Source organism: Cryptotermes secundus, unplaced genomic scaffold, assembly GCF_002891405.2.
Source record: "Cryptotermes secundus unplaced genomic scaffold, Csec_1.0 scaffold88, whole genome shotgun sequence".
In the NCBI taxonomy this organism is placed as follows: Eukaryota; Metazoa; Arthropoda; class Insecta; order Blattodea; family Kalotermitidae; genus Cryptotermes; species Cryptotermes secundus.
The window spans coordinates 115,714-135,688 of record NW_019724585.1 but is presented as its reverse complement, the minus strand read 5'-3'; the positions used below and the strand labels follow the sequence as shown (position 1 = coordinate 135,688).

Here is a 19,975-nt window from a genome sequence, read left to right as displayed (position 1 = left end):
ACAGTCACTGACTTTCTTCTGTCTTGTTACAAACTTAGCAACAACCCACTGCATTCCAGTATTATTGTACAAATAAAATCAGTCACCCATGACTTGAGGTTGGTAAGCTGATGGGTAAAATAATTGTCTTGTTCCTGTCAGCGCATCTTTGTGGGTTTGAAGCAGACTGTCATGTTCATCATACACTAATGTTTGTATCATTATGATTATCATTTTCACTGAACAGTTCTTGGTTAGGAAGTGACCCTTTTGTTTCTTGAATAATTTCTTGAAGATTCATCCTTCTGAACATCTACTGGAAAAAGGGAAAAAAGCTTGTTGCTTACCAAATAATTTTTAATGTGCAGCCTTTGAGCAGTTTATTTGGCTTTTGTCTCTTAACTGCATTATCTACTGTGTAGCATTTCTGGAAAAGGTTTGGAACAAGGATATTAATTTTTACTGTCTCCTGTGCATAGTTTTATTTTCTATTGTTGCTGAAGCTCTCTTTCCAAGTGTTAGGGGTCATATTCCTGTTTCTATCAAAGTTTCAAATTCTGCCTTTCTTTATTTGTAAGTGAACACCATTGTCTATCAAGTCTGAAACTTATTTTTGTACTCAGCATTTTCTCATTTGATTACTTCTGTTTCGAGCCTATCACACAATTTTATTGATTAACACAAGAACTTGTTTATATTTTCTGTTACACAGCATTGTACACTTAGATGCTTAGAAATCTGGAGAAAGACAGTATGTAATGTTATCACAGACACAAGGCCAAACTACCTAAGAACAAATGTTCACAAAACAGTATAAAGTTCCATGTATGAAATGAAATTTATGTTCTTGGACATTCCTGCTATTGCTACCATGCCATTAGTAGATGGGTAACCTGCACCTGGCTCTGAGAATTAATTTATCTATAAAAAAAATTGTGAGATCTGAGGTTTTCACAGTGGTAAAATTAAGTTTGTGACCTCTTGAGTTATGACACACAAAACTACTTAGTGTCATAACTCAGATGACCACAATCTTAAGCAGAATGAGTGTTTAGCCCATACATACAAGATGGGTGTAAAGATTGTCATCTGTATAGTCTGGTACAAAGAAATCAGTCATATTTCTGAGTGACCAACATGGAAGGGTTAAAATATGTACAGAACCATAATATGACATGCAGCATGGCAGGTAGATGGAAAAGTTAAAAAGGGTTGGCTGTGTGTAAATTAATACAGTTTTACTGTTCCCATAAACATGCAGGTTTGCTATGATCTTCTAAGATGGCCAGCCATGTCAGTATTGAATTAAAAACCAACGTTTCAGAGATCTTGGTCTTCATCATCTGGGTTGATGTGATGAGTGATCATATGTCACTGATATTTATACCAGTTTGTCAGATCATCCAAGATGATTTTAGTACATTTAATCACCCTGAAAACTTCAAATCTTACATTTTGACAGGTTATCACCTTAATAGTTTTAAATAAATATGTGGACTAAATGTGAATGGAGCATAGCCAAACATGCATTTATGAGCAATTACACATTAATCATGGTGTTTATGTTTCCATGCTGACAGAGCTGTTTACTGATTGTTGATTTGGATATTGGAGGTTGTAAGCAATAATGGTGTGCATGCATTATGTTAACACGTTTACTGCTTAAGGCTCCAGTTGATATTCAAATGAATGTACGTGTATTTTCTTAGTGCTAAAGCCACCTCACAACATCTTAGCTTAGTTGTTGGAATACAGATGGTCCTCAAATTAAGTCAGGTTACATTCCTGGAAAAGACATTATAAGTTGAAATTATTATCTCAAGACCGAATTTGTGAAAGAAATAGTGCTACAGTCAAGGGTTCTATTCCACATCAAGGGTCCAGTATGCAGCCTTTCATAGATGTGAATATAAATAGGGCATTTGATCAGTTGTAAATATGTATGTATGAATGAATGAATGAATGTATAAGGGGTGGGCCTTCTTGGCCCTTGCTCCGTGACCTACAGTGATCTGTAAATATGGAAGTACAAGTTAATGGTTAGGTAGTTCTTACCTTGATTATTCACAATTCCATGCTTATTTGGACAAAATACTTGCAGTCAAGGAAAAGGAATTACTGAAAGAAATTTGAAGGTGAAGGAACATGTTCATCAGGGTTATCTGAGGATTTTGAAAGGCTTCTTTCAGGACATCCCACTGTGCTACTACCTTAATTTGGTGGGGAAGTTTGCATGTCCTGATCACCTGGAGAGCTATGCTAGTGGGGGCATAAGTTCCTGGTAGACTCACCCATGACAGACAGGTCAAAGGATAGGGCCAGGCAAAAGAGAGCCCCTGGTGCTTGAGGTTGGAGTTTGGACATAAGAGCAACCTCACCTCATTAAGCAGTATGTATTAAGAAACCTAATGAGAAATACTGATGGGAAAGAATGGCATCTGCCTTAAAGGAAGCCAGGGTTCTAATAGTATCATAAAGCTAAGGAGTAAGTTTTTTGAGGACATTCTGATGAATTACTTTGAGGAGATATGGAACTGATTGAAGGCTTCAGGAATGTACATCCTGGATGCTTGAAGTTTGTTTAGTTGCCTGTTTCTTCTGATCATAAATTTTTCTGCAGCGTGACTCTGAACATCCTAAGAAATAAGGTGGTAATTGGCAACCTGCCATGTATATGGCTTAATGCAGTTGATCTACTAAATTCAAGCAGTGTTTCTATTTACTCTCTCCACTAATATCTAGTTGCCACAAAAACTTTGCAGCATGTGTTTTTCCAATGGAAAGCGCTTGTGTTATATTGCTGTTTAGCCATCCTCATGTCAAGTTTTAAATTGTCGGTTAAATATGTAACAATGAGGTTAAATCGAATATCAGGAATTATGTACATAAAAACCAGTGTCTTCATAGCATAATTGACATCTCCACTCCACTTTTCTTAAGCAGCATGCAGTGGTACCATTTTTGTTGGCTGATGATGTACCAGGGGCAGATATCCATTGCAGACTTTCCATAAAATATGGAAACAGTGTTTTACTGCAGCCAAGTATGTAAAAGGTAAAGTTGACCCTGTGCTTAACTAATTAAGCACTACACCATGAGGATGTATGGGGCAGTGGATGTATAGATCCACATTTTCTTCACCTTGCACTAGTTGGCAAGAAAGTATGTACGAATGGATAACCATGCTCAAGAATTATCACATAAGTGCCCTTGATGGAGATCAATGAGGACCTCTGTCCAGATCGACTACAGAGGAAAACACTGAATGATTCCACGCCATGATTCTGGATAATTTACTGGCGACTATCAATGAAGTGGTGCATCATCTTTGCATCAGTAACAGTTCTGGTCATGGAATCATCCAAGACCGACTTGGATTTCATAAAGTTTGTGTGAGACTCACAGTACAGCACAAGAGAAACCATTTGACAGTGTTCCATGGCCTATCAGATCACTACCTTAACGAAGATGACACTTTTTTTAGACACACTGTCATGTGGATGAGATATGGACCAACCTTTACACTCCAGAAAGCAAATGCCACAATATGGAATGGAAAAATCCAACATCGCCAGTCAAAAAGAGCCACACTGTCATGTGGATTAAACATTGACCCACTAACACGCTCCAGAAAGCAAACCCCAGGATATGGAATGGAAACATATGACATTACCATTCAAAAAGAAGTTTAGAGCTCAACCATGGGCGGGAAAAAATGATGTTGACAATTTTTTGGGGATGCACAAGGGCAAATTTGGAACATTATAAAGAGAGGAGTAAACAGTAAATATTTTCTCTTACAGTGATATGCTTTGAGACCAGTTGAAACTAGCTATGTGAACCAAACACCGAGGAATGTTGTTGGAAGATATTGCAATGTTATTTAGTAATGCCCATCATCACACTCCTGTCCACATCACTGAAAGTCTGTACCAGCTGAACTTTGAGGCTTTGAGGTGTAGAAGTATTGTCTCTATAGTTCTTCTGACCATCACCTGTTTGGTCCAGTCAGAGACACATTTTGAGAGGCTGCCATTTTGCCAGTGACAGAAGAGTGAAATAAGTGTCACTCAGCTGAAAATACTGTTTTTCTGAGGGCATACAGAAGCCTGTGGACCGCTGGACTAAGTGTGTTTAAAGGGACAACGACCAGATAGAAAAATGATGCTATTGAACATACTCACTGTATTTGCATTGTTTAATAAAAAGAGGGGGGCATGCAATAGCGTAGTGGTTGAGGCACTATGCTACAAGCCGGAAGGTCGCGGGTTCAAGTCCCGATGAGGTCATTGGACTTTTTTTTTCAGTTGACCTAATCCTTCCAGCCGCACTATGGCCCTGGGCTCGACTCAGCCTCTATCAGAAATGAGTACCAGGAATTAATTAAATAATTTCCCTGGGGAGTAAAGAGTGGCCGGCGTGTAAGGCTGACAACCTTACCGCCATCTTTGAGCCGATTGTCTAGATAATGTGAGACCCTCAACGTCTCACAACCCTATGGGCCTTCATGGCCTGTTACAGGGATAGCTTTACTTTTTTTACTTTCCTTAATAAAAAGAGGTTCTGGGAAGAATTATCACCTACTTTACCTTCACTAGAAATTGAGGGTTGGCCTCAGCGAGGACCACAAGGAAGAAATTACATCCAACAGTTCTTTTATTCTTGCATGTTTATTTGTTGCTGTTTGAACACGATTACTGAGCCATTGCCTAGAAAGTGCCATCTCTTCTGGCTCAACTATTCCACCTTTCAGGCATCATGTCACAATGCTCCCTCCTTAAGGCTGCTCTGCAATTTGAGAAGCTGTAATGTTGTAGTAGTGATGGGAGGGATTTATGAAATAAGCCATTGAGATGGGTTCAGGTGCCATAATACACACCAGATTTTGTGACAACTGGCTAAGGCATTCAAATTTCCTTGTGGGGATACATATACGGACACACAGACAGAAAGATGATCTCTTAAGCCTACTTTTATTTTTTAAATAAGGAAAGTATGTAAATAATTAATTACAGATACTTTTTGACTCACCCACATATTTACATTTGGCATACAATTTTCAGCTGAGAGTACTGACCTCCCCTAACTTTTTTTTCTTCATCAATTATTATGTTTTCCAAATTCCATTTTCCCATTACAGAATCAGTGAAAAAATGTGGTGGCTGTAATGCTGGCAGAAATTTAATTTCAGATTGCTTCACATATAAAAATGTATTTATGAACGAAGAATGTGTAATTTAAAATAGAGATATTATTTTCTAATGTTATAACAGGGCTTCACAAAAATTACAATTTTTATGCAGGATAAGGTAAACTTATTCCTGTGCTTAATTAATGAAGCACTACGTGGTGAAATATGGTGAGGTAGAGACAGAGCTCTAACATTCTTGACCTCAGCACTTGCTGGAGGTGAGTATGTTAGCTTCATGCTCCTGCCACTTCACCCTTAAGGAAACAATCCACAGTACCTATTGGACAGGAGGCTGGGTTGGTTGCAGAGACTGTCAGGAAGTTATGGAGAAGAGAAAAATCTTGTCCCTGCCAGAAGACATATATATGGTAATTTGTAAAATGCTCAAATACATGGCTTTACTTTGAGAGGGACATATCATTGCTCTGACATTATTTATTTATTATCCTCAGAGTGTGGCCAATATTTGTAAGTGAAATATTTCATTCCTAGCACAGACAGGATTATGGACAAGAGGGACTCACCTGAGGAGAGGTACAACTGAAACTGAAAGAAAATAATGGCCCTCCTTGTCCCTTATAGTCATGCAGGACTGAACTGTGAGGAATGTATGTGGGGTGGAATGTGCAAAAAGATATGATGTTAGAAAGCAGTCTGGGTGGTAGTGACAGTGCTGCCACCTAAACATTGACCTGCACTCAAGCTAGGATTCCTCAGCTCTAAGAAGTTTCGATAGGACCGCCGCATCAGTGAATGAACCTGTAAACAATCATTACTGTAATAAGTTGAATATAAATATGATACCACATATTGCAACAAAAATGGAACAGTATACTTTCGTTTGGGGTACAGGGATTCAGAATGTGTTCTTTGTGATTTTGCATCCTTCATTGGTCTTGATAGTCAATTATTTCATATACAAATCTACTGTTGACAAGATTTCATCATAAGAAGTATTTGTACTACACTGTGCTCTATTGTTGATGAAACTAATCAAAAGTAAAGAGTGTATAAATGTAATGGTAATGACTCATTGAATATTTTCCTTCATAATCTGCAAAAAGTGATAATACCTCTCCATTGACATAGCAGAATATGAGTGCTACTGCTGCTCCCTGTAGACCATCAAGCAAAATGTCCAGATAGATATATAGTTCTTGCCACTGACAGATGCCTGACTGTGGTCTGTACATTGTGATGCCAAAGTGTAGCCCAAACAGAGGCACCAACACCAGTGTGGCCTTCACTGCTTTTCTATGGAACATTAACACAAATGAATTAGATGAAACTCTCATTTTGTTGGGTGCAATAACAATAACATTTACAATATTATATTTAAGCATCCTGTTGCACTCTACACGACAAATGATACAAAGTCCGTCCCAAGTGCAAACAATATATATTATATGTCTTTGATCCTGTTCTTTCTACACTACATGTTTCGGCCTCTATCGGCCATCATCAGGTGTATACTCTTAACGTTGCTGCCACACTGAACCCAGTCTAAAATTTAACATTTAAAAACACAATGTCACATTCTTCGTATTATCAACATCTACATCGTTGATATGTGTCTGGTATGTAGATTATGTTGCACACGTCAAATTTGATATTCTTGTAGTAGCACTCTAAAAATCTTTAGTTATGATGTTTTTAAAACCTTTTAAAATTTTTTTCTCTAAATTTTAAATTTTAAATTTAAAATTCTTAGGGTTACTCGCCCTATGTCAAAGTGCTGGAGCGGCTAGTTCATGTTTTCACACTGTACAGGTGTTATCTGTAATATACAAATATTCGTATTATTATTTTATGTACGTAATATTTTCTTATGTGTGTATATTGTTATTTGTACTTACTTAATGTAGTCTTCTTGTGTGGGTGCCGCTGCTTGTCTGTACTACGTGTGCTGTCTGCTGTATTGTGTGCTGTGTTTTATGTTAGTGAGTGTAGGGGGGAATGGGTAGTGGGGAGAGAGAGGTACCGTTAGTCTGTGTAGATTTCGTGTATCGTTTGAAATATGGGATTGTGTGTTTCTATGTGTGTATCATTCATGTGTAAGCCTTTCTTACTTATTTTATATATATGGTATTTCTCTAATGTATTTAAATGTCTGCCCTTCTTTCCCGTTGTTACAACTTCCATTACGTCTGTTATTGTTCCGTATGCATGTCCTGTATTTAGTATGTGATTTGAGTACCCGGAATTGCTATCATTATTTCTAATATCATGTACGTATATGTTCTTTATATCTAGTGCTAAATGTTCTGCCCGTTTGCCCAATGTATTTCAATGGGCAATCTACACATTTCATTTGGTATATGCCACTTTTATTGTATTTATCTAATTGTGTGAGTATATTTCTTATTGTGTTTCGTGTGCGGAATGCTACTTTTATCTGTGTGTCTTTGAAAAGTTTTGTAACTTTTCTCACTTCTTTTGTACTATATGTAAATGTGGCCCACTTTGTTTTATGTTGTTTATGTTTATGTACATTTAGTTCAGTGCAGGAACTGATATAACATAGACTTGCATATCTTACTCTGGCTTAGTTTTCTCAGACATTTCTGGCACAACCAAATCTATTTGTAGGACATTAAACTCTGAGCACTTAAATTCTCAGAGTTGAAAATTCATCTGTTCTGAACAGTATTTATTAATTCCTATCTGTGGTGTGTTCACAAAGACATGACTTACAAATTCTATCAAATTAATACGTATTTTGAAAATTGCAGCAGTTATTTAACAAAATTCAGCGTGAACTAAATCTTAAGAGCTGAACCATAAAATTTATATCCTCTGGGGAACTATCCCAACAAATTCTCAAATACATATGAAAAGAAAGAGGTAACTTTGAAGGCATCTTATGATTACTTCAGTAGAACAGATAAAGTGCATATCTCACTAGATATTTATTGGATCTTACAAATTAAAACACATAAATAGTGTAAACACATCTACCTGTACTGACTAGGTTCATGATGGTGTGGTGCTCTTAGTTTGATGACCAGCACCCGAATTATATTCACCAGGAATACCATGTTCACCTGCAATGACAATTTTGAATTTCCATATGAACATTACCCCCATCTTGTGAAACATGCATCACACAGTATAAAGTAACCCAAAATATGATAGGTCTTCTCTGACCATAGGTATACAAAATATGTTGTTGCATATCACAGAGAGTTACTAGTTTTCTTGTGTTCCCTCTTGTATTTCCTGAAAAGTGTCGCATGAGAAGGGTTCTCTTGCCATGGAACATGTGGAAAGTGTGGTAGACTTCCTGGGAGTATTAAGTTTTCAGAGGAACTAAACGTCCCCTTCCACTGTGCTATCCACATCCCACCACAAGATTCCTACTGTGGACACTTCTAAAAGCAAGAATTACTTGTGATACCATACATAAAAATCTATGGCCTTCAAATAAAAATATCTAATATGTTGTGTTTATAATACATATATTGACACTAATCAGAGGATATCTAAAGATGATATTAATATTACCATGCTAATTGGATACATAAAAGCAGTCTGCAAATAAGCACAATGATACAGTAACATGCTTAGGAATACAGTTTAACTTAGAATTTTACTATTTTCTGTTTGTTTACATTGAAATATTTATCTATGGAGTAGAAGAAGTGAGTAAGTAAGTAACGTTTCAATGCTGTTTCATTTGCTTAATATTGCTAGTTGCTTTTTTTGAGACTTTTAGGGAGGCTATTGAATACTTTGATGTCAAAGGAGTGAACTCCTTTTTGATATAGAGATATATTTGCTGAATGTTGGTGGCAGTTGAGTTTTGGCCTCATATTTATGTTATGGATGTCAGAATTTAAATTGTACATGCTTTTGTCGTCTTCCACAAATAATATTAATAGTATGTATTATGGGTGAATTGATAATATTTTTAAGGAAAAGTAAAGTTGTCCCTGTGCTTAATTAATTAAGCACTACGACCTGAAAGCATATGGAGGAGTGGATGTATAGAGCCACATTTTCTTGATATTGGCACTAGTTGGAGGTGAGTGGTCAGCTTCACGCCCCGGCCGCTTTACCCTCTTGGAAAGAGCCCCCCAGCACCCATTGAGTAGGAGGCTGGGGGGGGGGGCAGAGCCAATCTGGATGACGTGGAGAAGAGAAAATTCTTGACTTTACCAGGACCCAAACTCCAACCCCCTTGGTCATCCAGCCCATGATTCACTATACTAACTATGCTGTCCGGTTTTTAAATAAATCTCTGCAAGAATCTCTGTTCTTGCTTCCTGTGATAATTCTGATTGCCCTTGTTTGCACTGTGAAGATTTTAGTGCTATCTGTAGAGATTCCCTAGAATATTATTCCGTTGGCATAGTGGAGTGAAAGTAGGCATAGAAAACCATTTTCATCTCTGCAAGAATCTCTGTTCTTGCTTCCTGTGATAATTCTGATTGCCCTTGTTTGCACTGTGAAGATTTTAGTGCTATCTGTAGAGATTCCCTAGAATATTATTCCGTTGGCATAGTGGAGTGAAAGTAGGCATAGAAAACCATTTTCATTACTTCCTGAGACATGTAGGGTTTGATAGATCTGAGTGCATAAGAAGCTGCTTTTAGCATATGTAATATATATAATTTCCAAGACAGTGTACTGTTTATAAGTAATCCAAGGAATTTTGTGTCATGTGCTTTAAAGATTGTTTTATTGGCGTAATTTACATCCAGGTTAATTTGGGGTCCATTTTTAGTTGTAAATTGTATGAGATGTTTTTCCTTTCAAAATGTAATAATGGATACAGGCACATGAACAGCAAGGTGATCTCATACAACTACTTTTATTGTTTGAAAGTAAGGAAAGTAGACTATAAACAGAGTAGATAGATATGAAATTGAAATAGTGAATGAACGTCAAGCATAATCAAAATATCTGTACATAGCTTAAACTATTATATAAACGAGAACACTATGCCAAATTAAAAAAATTGAACCATATTTGTGGTTATGTTAACGTGTGTGCATAGTCTAGACTGGCATTTGTACTTACTAGAAGGCTAAGCAAACTGGGAACATTCAAAACCCATTCGCTAGGATCTGTCGGTAAGGCCCAGCAATCTTCGTCAGAATAAAACTTCCTCAGCAGAGCATAGACAAGCACTGGCAAGAGTGGAAATCCTGCAGACCACAGTATATTTATACTCTACACAGAAGAGAAAATGACAGGACAGCAATATTTCTATACCCCGAGTGCCTTCAAATATTAGTCTTAACTAAACACTGATGTTGAATTTGAATGTAATATTCACTATACTTTAAAATCAGGTCCGACTCAACAATTTTTTTAGGGCACTGGGAATTACTATAAATAATGAAGGACTCTTAGAAAATTCTTGACAACTGGTCATCTCAAAGTAGGTACTCTAGATCAGGGGTGCACCTCAGCAACATTATCACAGCAATTCTGAGGTGTAGCCATCACCTATATTCAAGTAACATAAAATTCAAAGGTCACCAGATTTAAGTTGCTGATGCATTTTACTGCAATTCTGGGATACTGTTTTGATCAAGCACAGAATTAATTCAGTATGTATGTATTTTTCACATCCATTGATCAAAGTGTCTTACATATTTTGGAATGTTCACACCAAAACAATATTAAAAGTGTATAAGGTATGGTTTCTGGGATTGTAGGTGGATACTGCTGGATTAAGATTATGTACAATGACAAGTTTTGGTATCTGAGGTCCTGATGGTTAGCTACTTAATTAGCTGGAATGTAGCCATTACAAGAATTGTTTGAAAACCGTTGTTATAGAGTTGTACAGCTAGCAAGAAATAACTTATGGAATATGTATCTCACATCAGAACTTGCTGCATAGGGAAAGATGTAGCTGAATAGCAAATATGGCACATGAAAAGTCAGAAATTTGATCATAGGAACAATTTTCTACCCTCCTTGCTACAATTGGAGAACATTTTCTACTTGGTATATACTGTCTAAACTTTGCCGACAAGCAGCGCGGTCGCTTGGTCAGTATAGGTTGCATGCAGACTAAAATCACGGAGTTTGTTTTTTGATTGTTTTGTATGCTATATTTTGCCATCCATATCGAGATAAATGATCGGTTTCTGTGAGGAGTTGTACTCACCCCATCCAATCACATAAAATAATATAAGACTTCTTTCCTCAGCAAAAGCAGTAGAAATGAGTCGATGCAGGTAGAATCCTTCACAGAACATCCATATATAGTTTGTGAGACGGAAGTACTTAGTGAGCAGCAGTATTAGCTTACAGTAGGGACCATTCTGGAAGAGAGAATAGGAGAACGAGGGAGAGTTGGCAGATGGGTCACAAATGGATATAAAATTTAAAACATGTGATATTCGAATCTGGAAAAAAATAATATTTATTTCTCGACATATCCTCCACCAACAGTGATACACTTGTCCCATCGCTTTACCAGTATATCGAAACCCGCAACATAGAAGCTTTTGACTGTTGTCTCAGCCACTTCCGCACCGGTGTTTCAACCTCTTCGTCATCAGCGAAACCTTTGCTACCCAGCTGTGCACCACTTTACGTGACAAACACTTCCCCCCTTAAACATGTAACGTTTCTTTACGAGTATCCTTTGCACTGAGTCCTTTTTCCCACAAGAAAAAAAAAAGAAGAAGAACCGCACAAGAGAACGCTGCTCTTTGGTAGTATGCACTCAAGCTCCGTCGGCATTTTGACTACTGAAACCAGACTCTGAACATGCCCATGCGCGTCTGCTACCTAGGTCGTCATGAAGCTCAACTGTGCTGCTACCTAGTGACATACATAGAAAAACTATTACGTCAATTACAGATGTTTTACTTCCAGTTATGGCCTATTAAATGACTCTCCCCCGTAGTTTACTTTCAAGTGAGGATTTGACATTTGTTTCAGACTTAGGGATGAGCAGATTTAGCCCTTAAATTAAACCGATTGGATCAGAATTGTTTTCTTAGAATCATGAAAAATACGTTTTTTTTTTCAGATCTATGAAATCCTCTGATCAAAAGATATGGCTTTTCTCAGTCACGTCTCACAGTGTTGCTGAAATCGGTGATAGTTGCGGCATGTCGTAAAGTGGAAGAATGGCCTCAAATGGCACTTTTATGGAGGAAAATTTCATAACCCATCCAATTCGGAAAGATCTTTATCTATCGACTTACATATGTTCAATTAAGTGAACATGATTATTTTACAGATTCAGTATTATTGTTAACCTATATATTCGTAATGTAATAATTCCTATTTTTTTAACGTTCATAAATGAAAGATATCACCTTATATAAAAATAAAGGGATCTGTTTGAACAGGGGTACACAACAATATCTTAACAATCCAGATTACATTGTGTGATGCTATTTCTTTTTATAAAATTATGTACTATGGGATAGGACGAGATTTATATTATACCAAGTAAAGCACCAGCTCTGCTTCTGGGGTATTCTTACAATTAACTATGCTAAAATAATAAATTTACTTCTTTCTTATAATATACACCTTTAAAGAAGTCTTACTAAAGGTCTGTAATTATATGTATTTATGTAGTTAACCATATGCCTTTAAAAACTTCACAAGCAGCGTTTATCATAATGTAAACAATGAGACACGATCTTTTGAGTGAAGCGATTATTCTAATCGTTATTTTCAGGCTATAGGAGAAAAATGATGTGATATTACACATCTCTTGTGTTATTAACCATTGTAATGTTGCATGGTGATACGGCTTTCTGCTTTGAATCTTGTATAATGGTCTGGTGATGAAGCAAAGCGAACATTAATTGGTATATCCATTAAACCACAGATGTGGTTGCCTTGCAACACCAGTCAGACAAGATGGAGCGACATTGAAAAGCCAGAACAAATTTTTGATATAGATGAAGTTGATACTTAAATCTGAATTTTAAATGCTGTACTTTTATGTTAATATTTTAACCCTTTGCTGCAATAAATTTCCACAAAAACCCAGCATCTGTTTCAACTGAGATATCAATAATATCAATTCACTGTCAACTTAATAGTTACAAAGAGTTAGTAGCTTATTTTAAATATACCTGCTTTAGAACTGATTCCTTTCCACTGTCAGTATCATCATATGCAGTCAGAAGGACACCAGTTTTGAACCATATTTCAAAAACAGCATTAAACAGCAAAGAGGTGAACAGATTCTTATGAAGTGCTATTCTGTGTCCATGCAACTGTCTGAAAAAGGAACAGGCACTAGATAAATATGTCAGTTGATTCAATTTTACTATGATCTATGGTAAGGTTCAAAGGACTGCTACATGAGGAAGAAAGGTTTAGGAGGACTGCCAGGACTACAGCACAGTGTCCCCCTGCTGTACATAATACAGACCGTTTTATTTTGCTGTTAACTGAGAACTAATTTCCGCCCAACTTTGGTTCATATTCGCACTTTCAATTGGCAGAAGTTGTGATGCTACAACGTAAATAGAACTATTTTTAGAATAAGGATATTAGCGATTGCTTTAGTAACAGTGTCTGGAGATTTTGTGTTATCAATTGTGACGAAAGTTAGGAATTCTGATGTATCGATTGACCCAAAATCGCGTATTAACGGGATTTTTTTCAGATTTAAACCTGCCAGTCAATTTGAAGAAAGGCATCACAGCATTGTGAATTATGCACTGAACATGAAGGATCTCACCTCGAAAAAACTTTTGTAATTAAGGACGTAATAAAGAAATTTCTGACGTATTTCAATATACACTTTACTAACCTTGGCCTTGGTCTTCAGTAAGACAAAGACCTACTAACTTTGTTTTAATAAGCCGCAACAGCCCTTCCTCAGACTATAAGCTGTTCTGTGAGAAACCTTACCATGGAAGGGCTGTTGTGTGCCCAGTTCCATCCGTTAGTAGGTAAAAAAAAAATAAAGCTATCCCTGTAACAGGCCGTGGAGGCCCATAGGGTTCTGAGACGCTGATGGTCCCACATTATCTAGACAATCGGCTCAAAGATGGCGGTAAGGTTGTCAGCCTTACGCGCCGGCCGCGGTTTATTCCCCAGGAAAATTATTTAATTAATTCCTGGTACTCATTTATGTTAGAGGCTGAGTCGACCCCAGGGTCATAGTGCGGCTGGAAGGATTAAAATTCAATGACCTCATCGGGACTTGAACCCGCGACCTTCCGGCTTGTAGCATAGCCCCTCAACCAACTAGGCTACCGAGTGCTACAGTCTTTATTTGGATATTGTACCATACGTTCAGACTATTCAGTAATGCTTAACGTAAGTCAAGCAGAAAGAGCTGTGCTTCAGAGGAGCCTTCAGTCCTGTCCCTACCACGAGAATATGAATTAGCCAGCCTGTCAGACGTTTCAACATATAATTAAGCATATATCATGTACCTACATCTTGTAGGGAGCCCCTACGAGATGGCCAAAATAAAGTTCGCATGAGTTTTCAGAATAGGACTAAAATTTTGTCTTTGAGACTTGACGTTTACTCTCTGTCTAAATAAGAAATTCTTTGGGCGGTTGACACACTTAGGCGGCATTCTGCCATGGAACAATATACATTCACTCACACAAAGAAAGATCAAACAATGAAGGGGAAATATGAATAAAATCTGCTGAGCGAAATCAAACGAGTAACTGACAAGTGAAAAATCAACATGTAAGTTGTGTGACAGAAATAAACAAGCGCGGACACGTCTAGATATTAACATGCAATCAGTGGCGTGCAGATACTGACAAAGCAGAGAGATAGCAAGCACCAGACACCTGGTCCTTCACGTCCCAATCTAATCCCAAATAATTTAATTCTAGGGTAATTAAAATTGTAGGTGATAGCGGTTTTCATTTCCGTAATTTTAATAACGTTGCATATATGTACGTGGTATATCACCTAAACGTATTTATGTGACAGAACGTTTAGTGAACAGTATTTTTAACCACACTGATTCACAACAAAGCCTAAGATTACATACGGCTATAAATCTGCTTCTCTATATAGTCAATTTAATATTAAACAATTTATGTTGAAATCCAGTATGAGAATTTTCCACTAAAAGTCAATTGCGAGGTTCCAGTTGTCAGCCTTATCAATTTATAATAAATCCCAGTTTACATACTACCACATAGAGATTTTTGTCACGTACCCGAAAGCGTTTTGTTGAAAGATTTTGTTGAAAATCGACGTGGGAGACATTCGTCAAAATTATTGGATAATTTCAATTTTCTGCCATATGGATCCGCAATAAAGCCTGGTTTACATACTGCCGTAAGTGGATTTTTCTGTGTACCCTATAAACCGTTTCACAGTATTATTGAAATTCAATATGGAAGACTTCCACAGAAACAGGCTGGGCCAGTACGATTTTCAGCTATTTGGCTTTGTAATAAAGACTAATTATCTTAAGACCATAAATTAAGTGTTCCCTATATCGCACGAACAGTTTCAGAGAATTTGTTGAAATCCGAAACGATATATGCACTGATTTTCAGTCATTTTGATCGATAAAACAAATTCAGCGTACATTAGACACAAATGGACTTTTCCATATATCCCGTAAAACGGGTCACAGATTTCATAGAAATTAGACATTAAAAAACTTACACCAGAAGTTATTAAATCATTCTAATTTTCAGCCATATTGATACATAATAAACCTTACTTTTCACGGGTCCGTGAATGAACTTTTCCATGTATCCCATAAACTATTTCACAGGTTTTGTTGAATTTTACTGTAGGAGACTCAGTAGTTTGAATTTCATTATTTCCAGTTCATGTGAGGTCTAATGCATTTCGGAGAACGCCACTGCTAACTTTGTGTATTATTGTGGAATACTCCCTTACTAGTCGTGTTCCTTTCCCCCAGCAGAGTAACAGCGTCAGCATAAGCCACTACCCGAGTTAGACTGTTCAGTTCATGTTCTCACTGATTCTCTTGGAGTTTTCTTGTAACGCGTTTTTTGAGATATTATCTGATATAATTTGATGTAAAAATTGAGACTTCTCTGTTCATTATTGGACAGTTTTTAACCAATAACTTCCAGTTAGAATTAACAATAAAACGTCTTTAATAGAACGTTTTTAATAGAAATTAGACTGTTTTTTAGAATAGACAAGATGATGGATAATGTCCAGCAAAATATTAATTGTAATAAAACGTCTTATTTAATAGTGATAGGACTTTCTTAATTGAATATATATTTTATTTAAATTCATTACCATCAACATATATTGATTAATTTGTCTGCTGGTGATGAATTGCAACAAAATTTATATAAGTCTTCTCAAAATAGGCGAATGAGCCACTGTTACCACTCTCGTATTTGTTGAAATACTATTATTGAGTGGAGTTGTGTAAAACAGGGTAGATCACTATTTTGTTTTCTTATTTATATAAAGGTTTCGTTTCCACATTCTTGCTTTAGTTCATAACTGAACTGTACTCAGGCATAAAATTCGCTTAGTGGGGGGTGGAGTCCAACTGGGTCCACTCGGCACGGCGGCCACTGATTGGCCTATTGTAGCCTGCCCTGGGTGATTATAGTGATGGAGAATTTGGTGGAATGAAAATTGGCAGGGGAAACTGAAGTACTCGGAGATAACCCACCCCAGCTCCACTTTGTCCACCACAAATCCCACTTGACCATACCCGGGATCGAAACCGGGCCGCCGCGGTGGGAAACCAGCGATTAACCGCTTGAGCTATGGCGCGACCTAAGAATACTAAGGCATAACTACAGAAGGAGTTATTCCAGAGTTTACCATTATTAACTGACAAATTGACTGACAGATTTACTAACTAGTCAATGAAGTCTGTTGGAGTTCACAGTTAATCAACTGGGCATTAAATTCCCTGCCTTTATAGAACCTGAAATTTTTGACATTCTGTGTAAAAATGATCATTATTAAGCTCATCATAAGCCATTTTAATCCATCCAAAGACCCATCACACCCTCCTTTTATAATCTCTATTTTTATATTAACTACCAAACTGCCCTTCTTCCTTGAAGGTTTGCGACATAATCTTCTATATATTTCTTGCTTCCTCAGTCACATATTTCATCCTTATTAATTTAATTATCTTGACAATATTAGATACAGAGTACAAATTATGGGGCTCATTATTATATATTCTTTTCCATCCTTCTGTTGCTTACCCTGCATCAAGCTCCTCGGTACTTTGCCCTCAGACGCCCTCAATCAATGTTATTTTTTTCCCCCCCCTTGGCACTACAGCCCCAGTGGGCCTAGGCCTACCTCCATGAACTTCTCCGTTCACTTCGGTTTTTCTAGATCTTACACATTCGGTAGGACTCCTTGGGCGGGTGATCAGCTCGTCGCAAGGCCTCTACCTGTACACAAACACAGAAAAACGCACACACACAAACTAAACATCCATGCCTTGAGTGGGATTCAAACTCACGATCCCGGTTTCCAAGCGAGCGAAGACAGTACATGCCTTAGACTGCTCGGCTACCGTGATCGGCTCAATATCCATACAAAATAACAAGAAAAATTAGACAGAGGTGTAAATTATGCAGGTAAAAAATGGTATTTAGATGAGATATGGGGTATATGAGATTCTAAACTGAAAGGTAGCAAGAATTTTAAAAGTTCAAGGTACTGTTATTACCTGTATAAGTGAAATATGACAAGCGCAGGCAAGAGAGCAATTGCCGTGATAGCATATGCAGCAACTCCCATGTACAGCCTGCGCTCCATGAGGCTGTGAACACTGCAAGAGGAGTAGTCGGTCCACTGGATATTTTGGTTCCTGGGATGACCACGCCACCGTCCGTCTCTTTCACAAGACTTTCTTACAGTCACTAACAAAAGAATGTGCACATTGGCACGTAAAGTTTAATGATAATATTAGGATCATTATATATTCATCAACAAAGGAAATAAATGAATTGAATAAAACATGGCTATGCTACCAACCAGCAGTTGCAATCTAGGCTATGTACCCACATAATGTTATATATTTACGGCGACCTTTATTTTGTCATAAAGTATTGTGGCATGTCTGCTGAAAGTCAGAATTGTGAAGCCAGCAGAGGCAGCAGTTGCTAAAGAACGGCTCTGTAAATACGCGGTGACTCAGTAGCCGTCACATGATAGCCGGAATAGACACGCACTCAAAAATAGAACAGCTGTCGGAAGCGGTGTTTTCTGTGCGGTCCTTGCCGAAACTAATATAATGCGGGGAAAGATTTATGCCTCCCATGTGGAGGCGGGGTCGAATACATCCATCGTAGCATTGAGAGTCTTAAGGGGCGACGAAAAGGGAACCCAGTGCCCGAGGGTATAACTGGGCCACTCTGTACTTGGGGGATATAATTACGAGAATCTGGCCCTCCTGTTTGGGGGAGTCTCCAATTTGATACAGTAAAATGTGGTCACGGGTCACCGCGGGAGTGGGACTCGAGAATTACTGCGCTGGCGAAGGCCAACAGCAATTGTAAACTAGAGGCTCATCCTCTCGTCAGTGAAGATGTTACGTAAGGACTATGAACGTAAGTGTTCAGTTAAGAGAATAAGGGTCGTGAGTCTTAAGGGGCTTGTTGCCAAGGCGAACTGATTGGCGGTAAACCGCCAGTCGTAAAGTAATTCTGACTCTGACTCTGACTCTTTGGCTGTGAGTCCAGAAAGGGTCTGCAGACAGTGAGCTGAGAGTGTCAGTAGCTGAGGCCGGGGACAGTCCGGGAACCCAGAGGAAGGGGAACGTTCGGTGTCGAAAGCCGCTACCAAGCAACGCAGTGAAGACCGGGACTGAGAGCACTAATTGGTGTGTGATAGTGATTTGTGAAGTGTAGTCACGAGTTGTTGAAGAATTCGATAAACACTATTATCAATCAAAACCCCGTCTAAGATCACTCTAGCACGTGACAGTTTAAATCGGGAAAGAAGAACAAAGAGTAATTGTCACAGTAAGGCCGCGCCATAGCTCAAGCGGTTAGTCGCTGGCTTCCCACCGCGGCGGCCCGGGTTCGATCCCGGTTCTGGTCAAGTGGGATTTGTGGTGGACAAAGTGGCGCTGGGGCTGGGTTTCTCCGAATACTTCGGTTTCCCCTGCCAATCTTCATTCCACCAATTGCTCCACAATCACCCTCACCTATCATCTGGGGCTGGTACAACAGGCCAGAAATGGCCGCAGTACAAGGGACTTAGTCCCACCCCACTAGCGATAAGCGATAACTGTTACAGTAGGTGTATTAATTCCACGCTTGGATTGTTACGCCATGTGGATATGGGCGATGTTGTCAAGGTTACCTAAGAACGGAATTAATACTAATAATTAACCACGTACGCAGGTTCAAACCCGGCTGAGGTCGTGGAATTTTTAAGGGCGAAAAAATTCAGGGAACAAGTCCTCCGGGAGAGACTTTAAGCCTTGGGTCCCGTGTCGTAGATTTACGGCACGTAAAAGATCCTCAAGTCTCTAGGAGACCTCTGAGCAAAATTAGGCAAAAATTTCCCGCCCAAGTAGTTTCCAATGCCTCCGGTAGATGGGGAAGTATCGGGTACCACTGTCAGCCTCGCTGGCTGAATGGGGCTGATAGCGAGCACCAGTATCGGAAGGGTATGGCGACTGGTAGAATATCAAAGGGGGACGTACAATAGACTATTAGTCTCGGTACATGGGGAAACCCACCCCTCTCCAATAATAATAATAATAATAATAATAATAATAATAATTAACCACTGTGAAAACTTAAGATCAGTAATAACAAAGTCCTCGCTTCCCTGTGAGCTCACGACATTGTGCTTCGGCTCAGGGACAGTTTTACCTTTCATTACATTAACTAAGTTATAAAA

At 38.3% G+C, this 19,975-nt stretch overlaps 1 protein-coding gene across 1 annotated transcript in view; it reads right to left on the bottom strand.

Annotated features, from left to right (window-relative positions):
• Nucleotides 1-448: 448 nt before the first annotated feature.
• Nucleotides 449-19,975, bottom strand: part of LOC111862289 (calcitonin gene-related peptide type 1 receptor) — a 113,377-nt gene continuing 93,850 nt past the window's right edge. The window contains exons 5-12 of the mRNA XM_023847556.2: nucleotides 17,790-17,982; nucleotides 13,234-13,381; nucleotides 11,295-11,451; nucleotides 10,193-10,320; nucleotides 8,129-8,214; nucleotides 6,244-6,424; nucleotides 5,863-5,929; nucleotides 449-1,764 (exon numbers count right to left, since the gene is read on the bottom strand). Of these exons, the coding sequence (XP_023703324.1) occupies nucleotides 1,757-1,764; nucleotides 5,863-5,929; nucleotides 6,244-6,424; nucleotides 8,129-8,214; nucleotides 10,193-10,320; nucleotides 11,295-11,451; nucleotides 13,234-13,381; nucleotides 17,790-17,982 (968 nt within the window). The 3' untranslated portion in view covers nucleotides 449-1,756. The remainder of the gene's footprint in view (nucleotides 1,765-5,862; nucleotides 5,930-6,243; nucleotides 6,425-8,128; nucleotides 8,215-10,192; nucleotides 10,321-11,294; nucleotides 11,452-13,233; nucleotides 13,382-17,789; nucleotides 17,983-19,975) is intronic.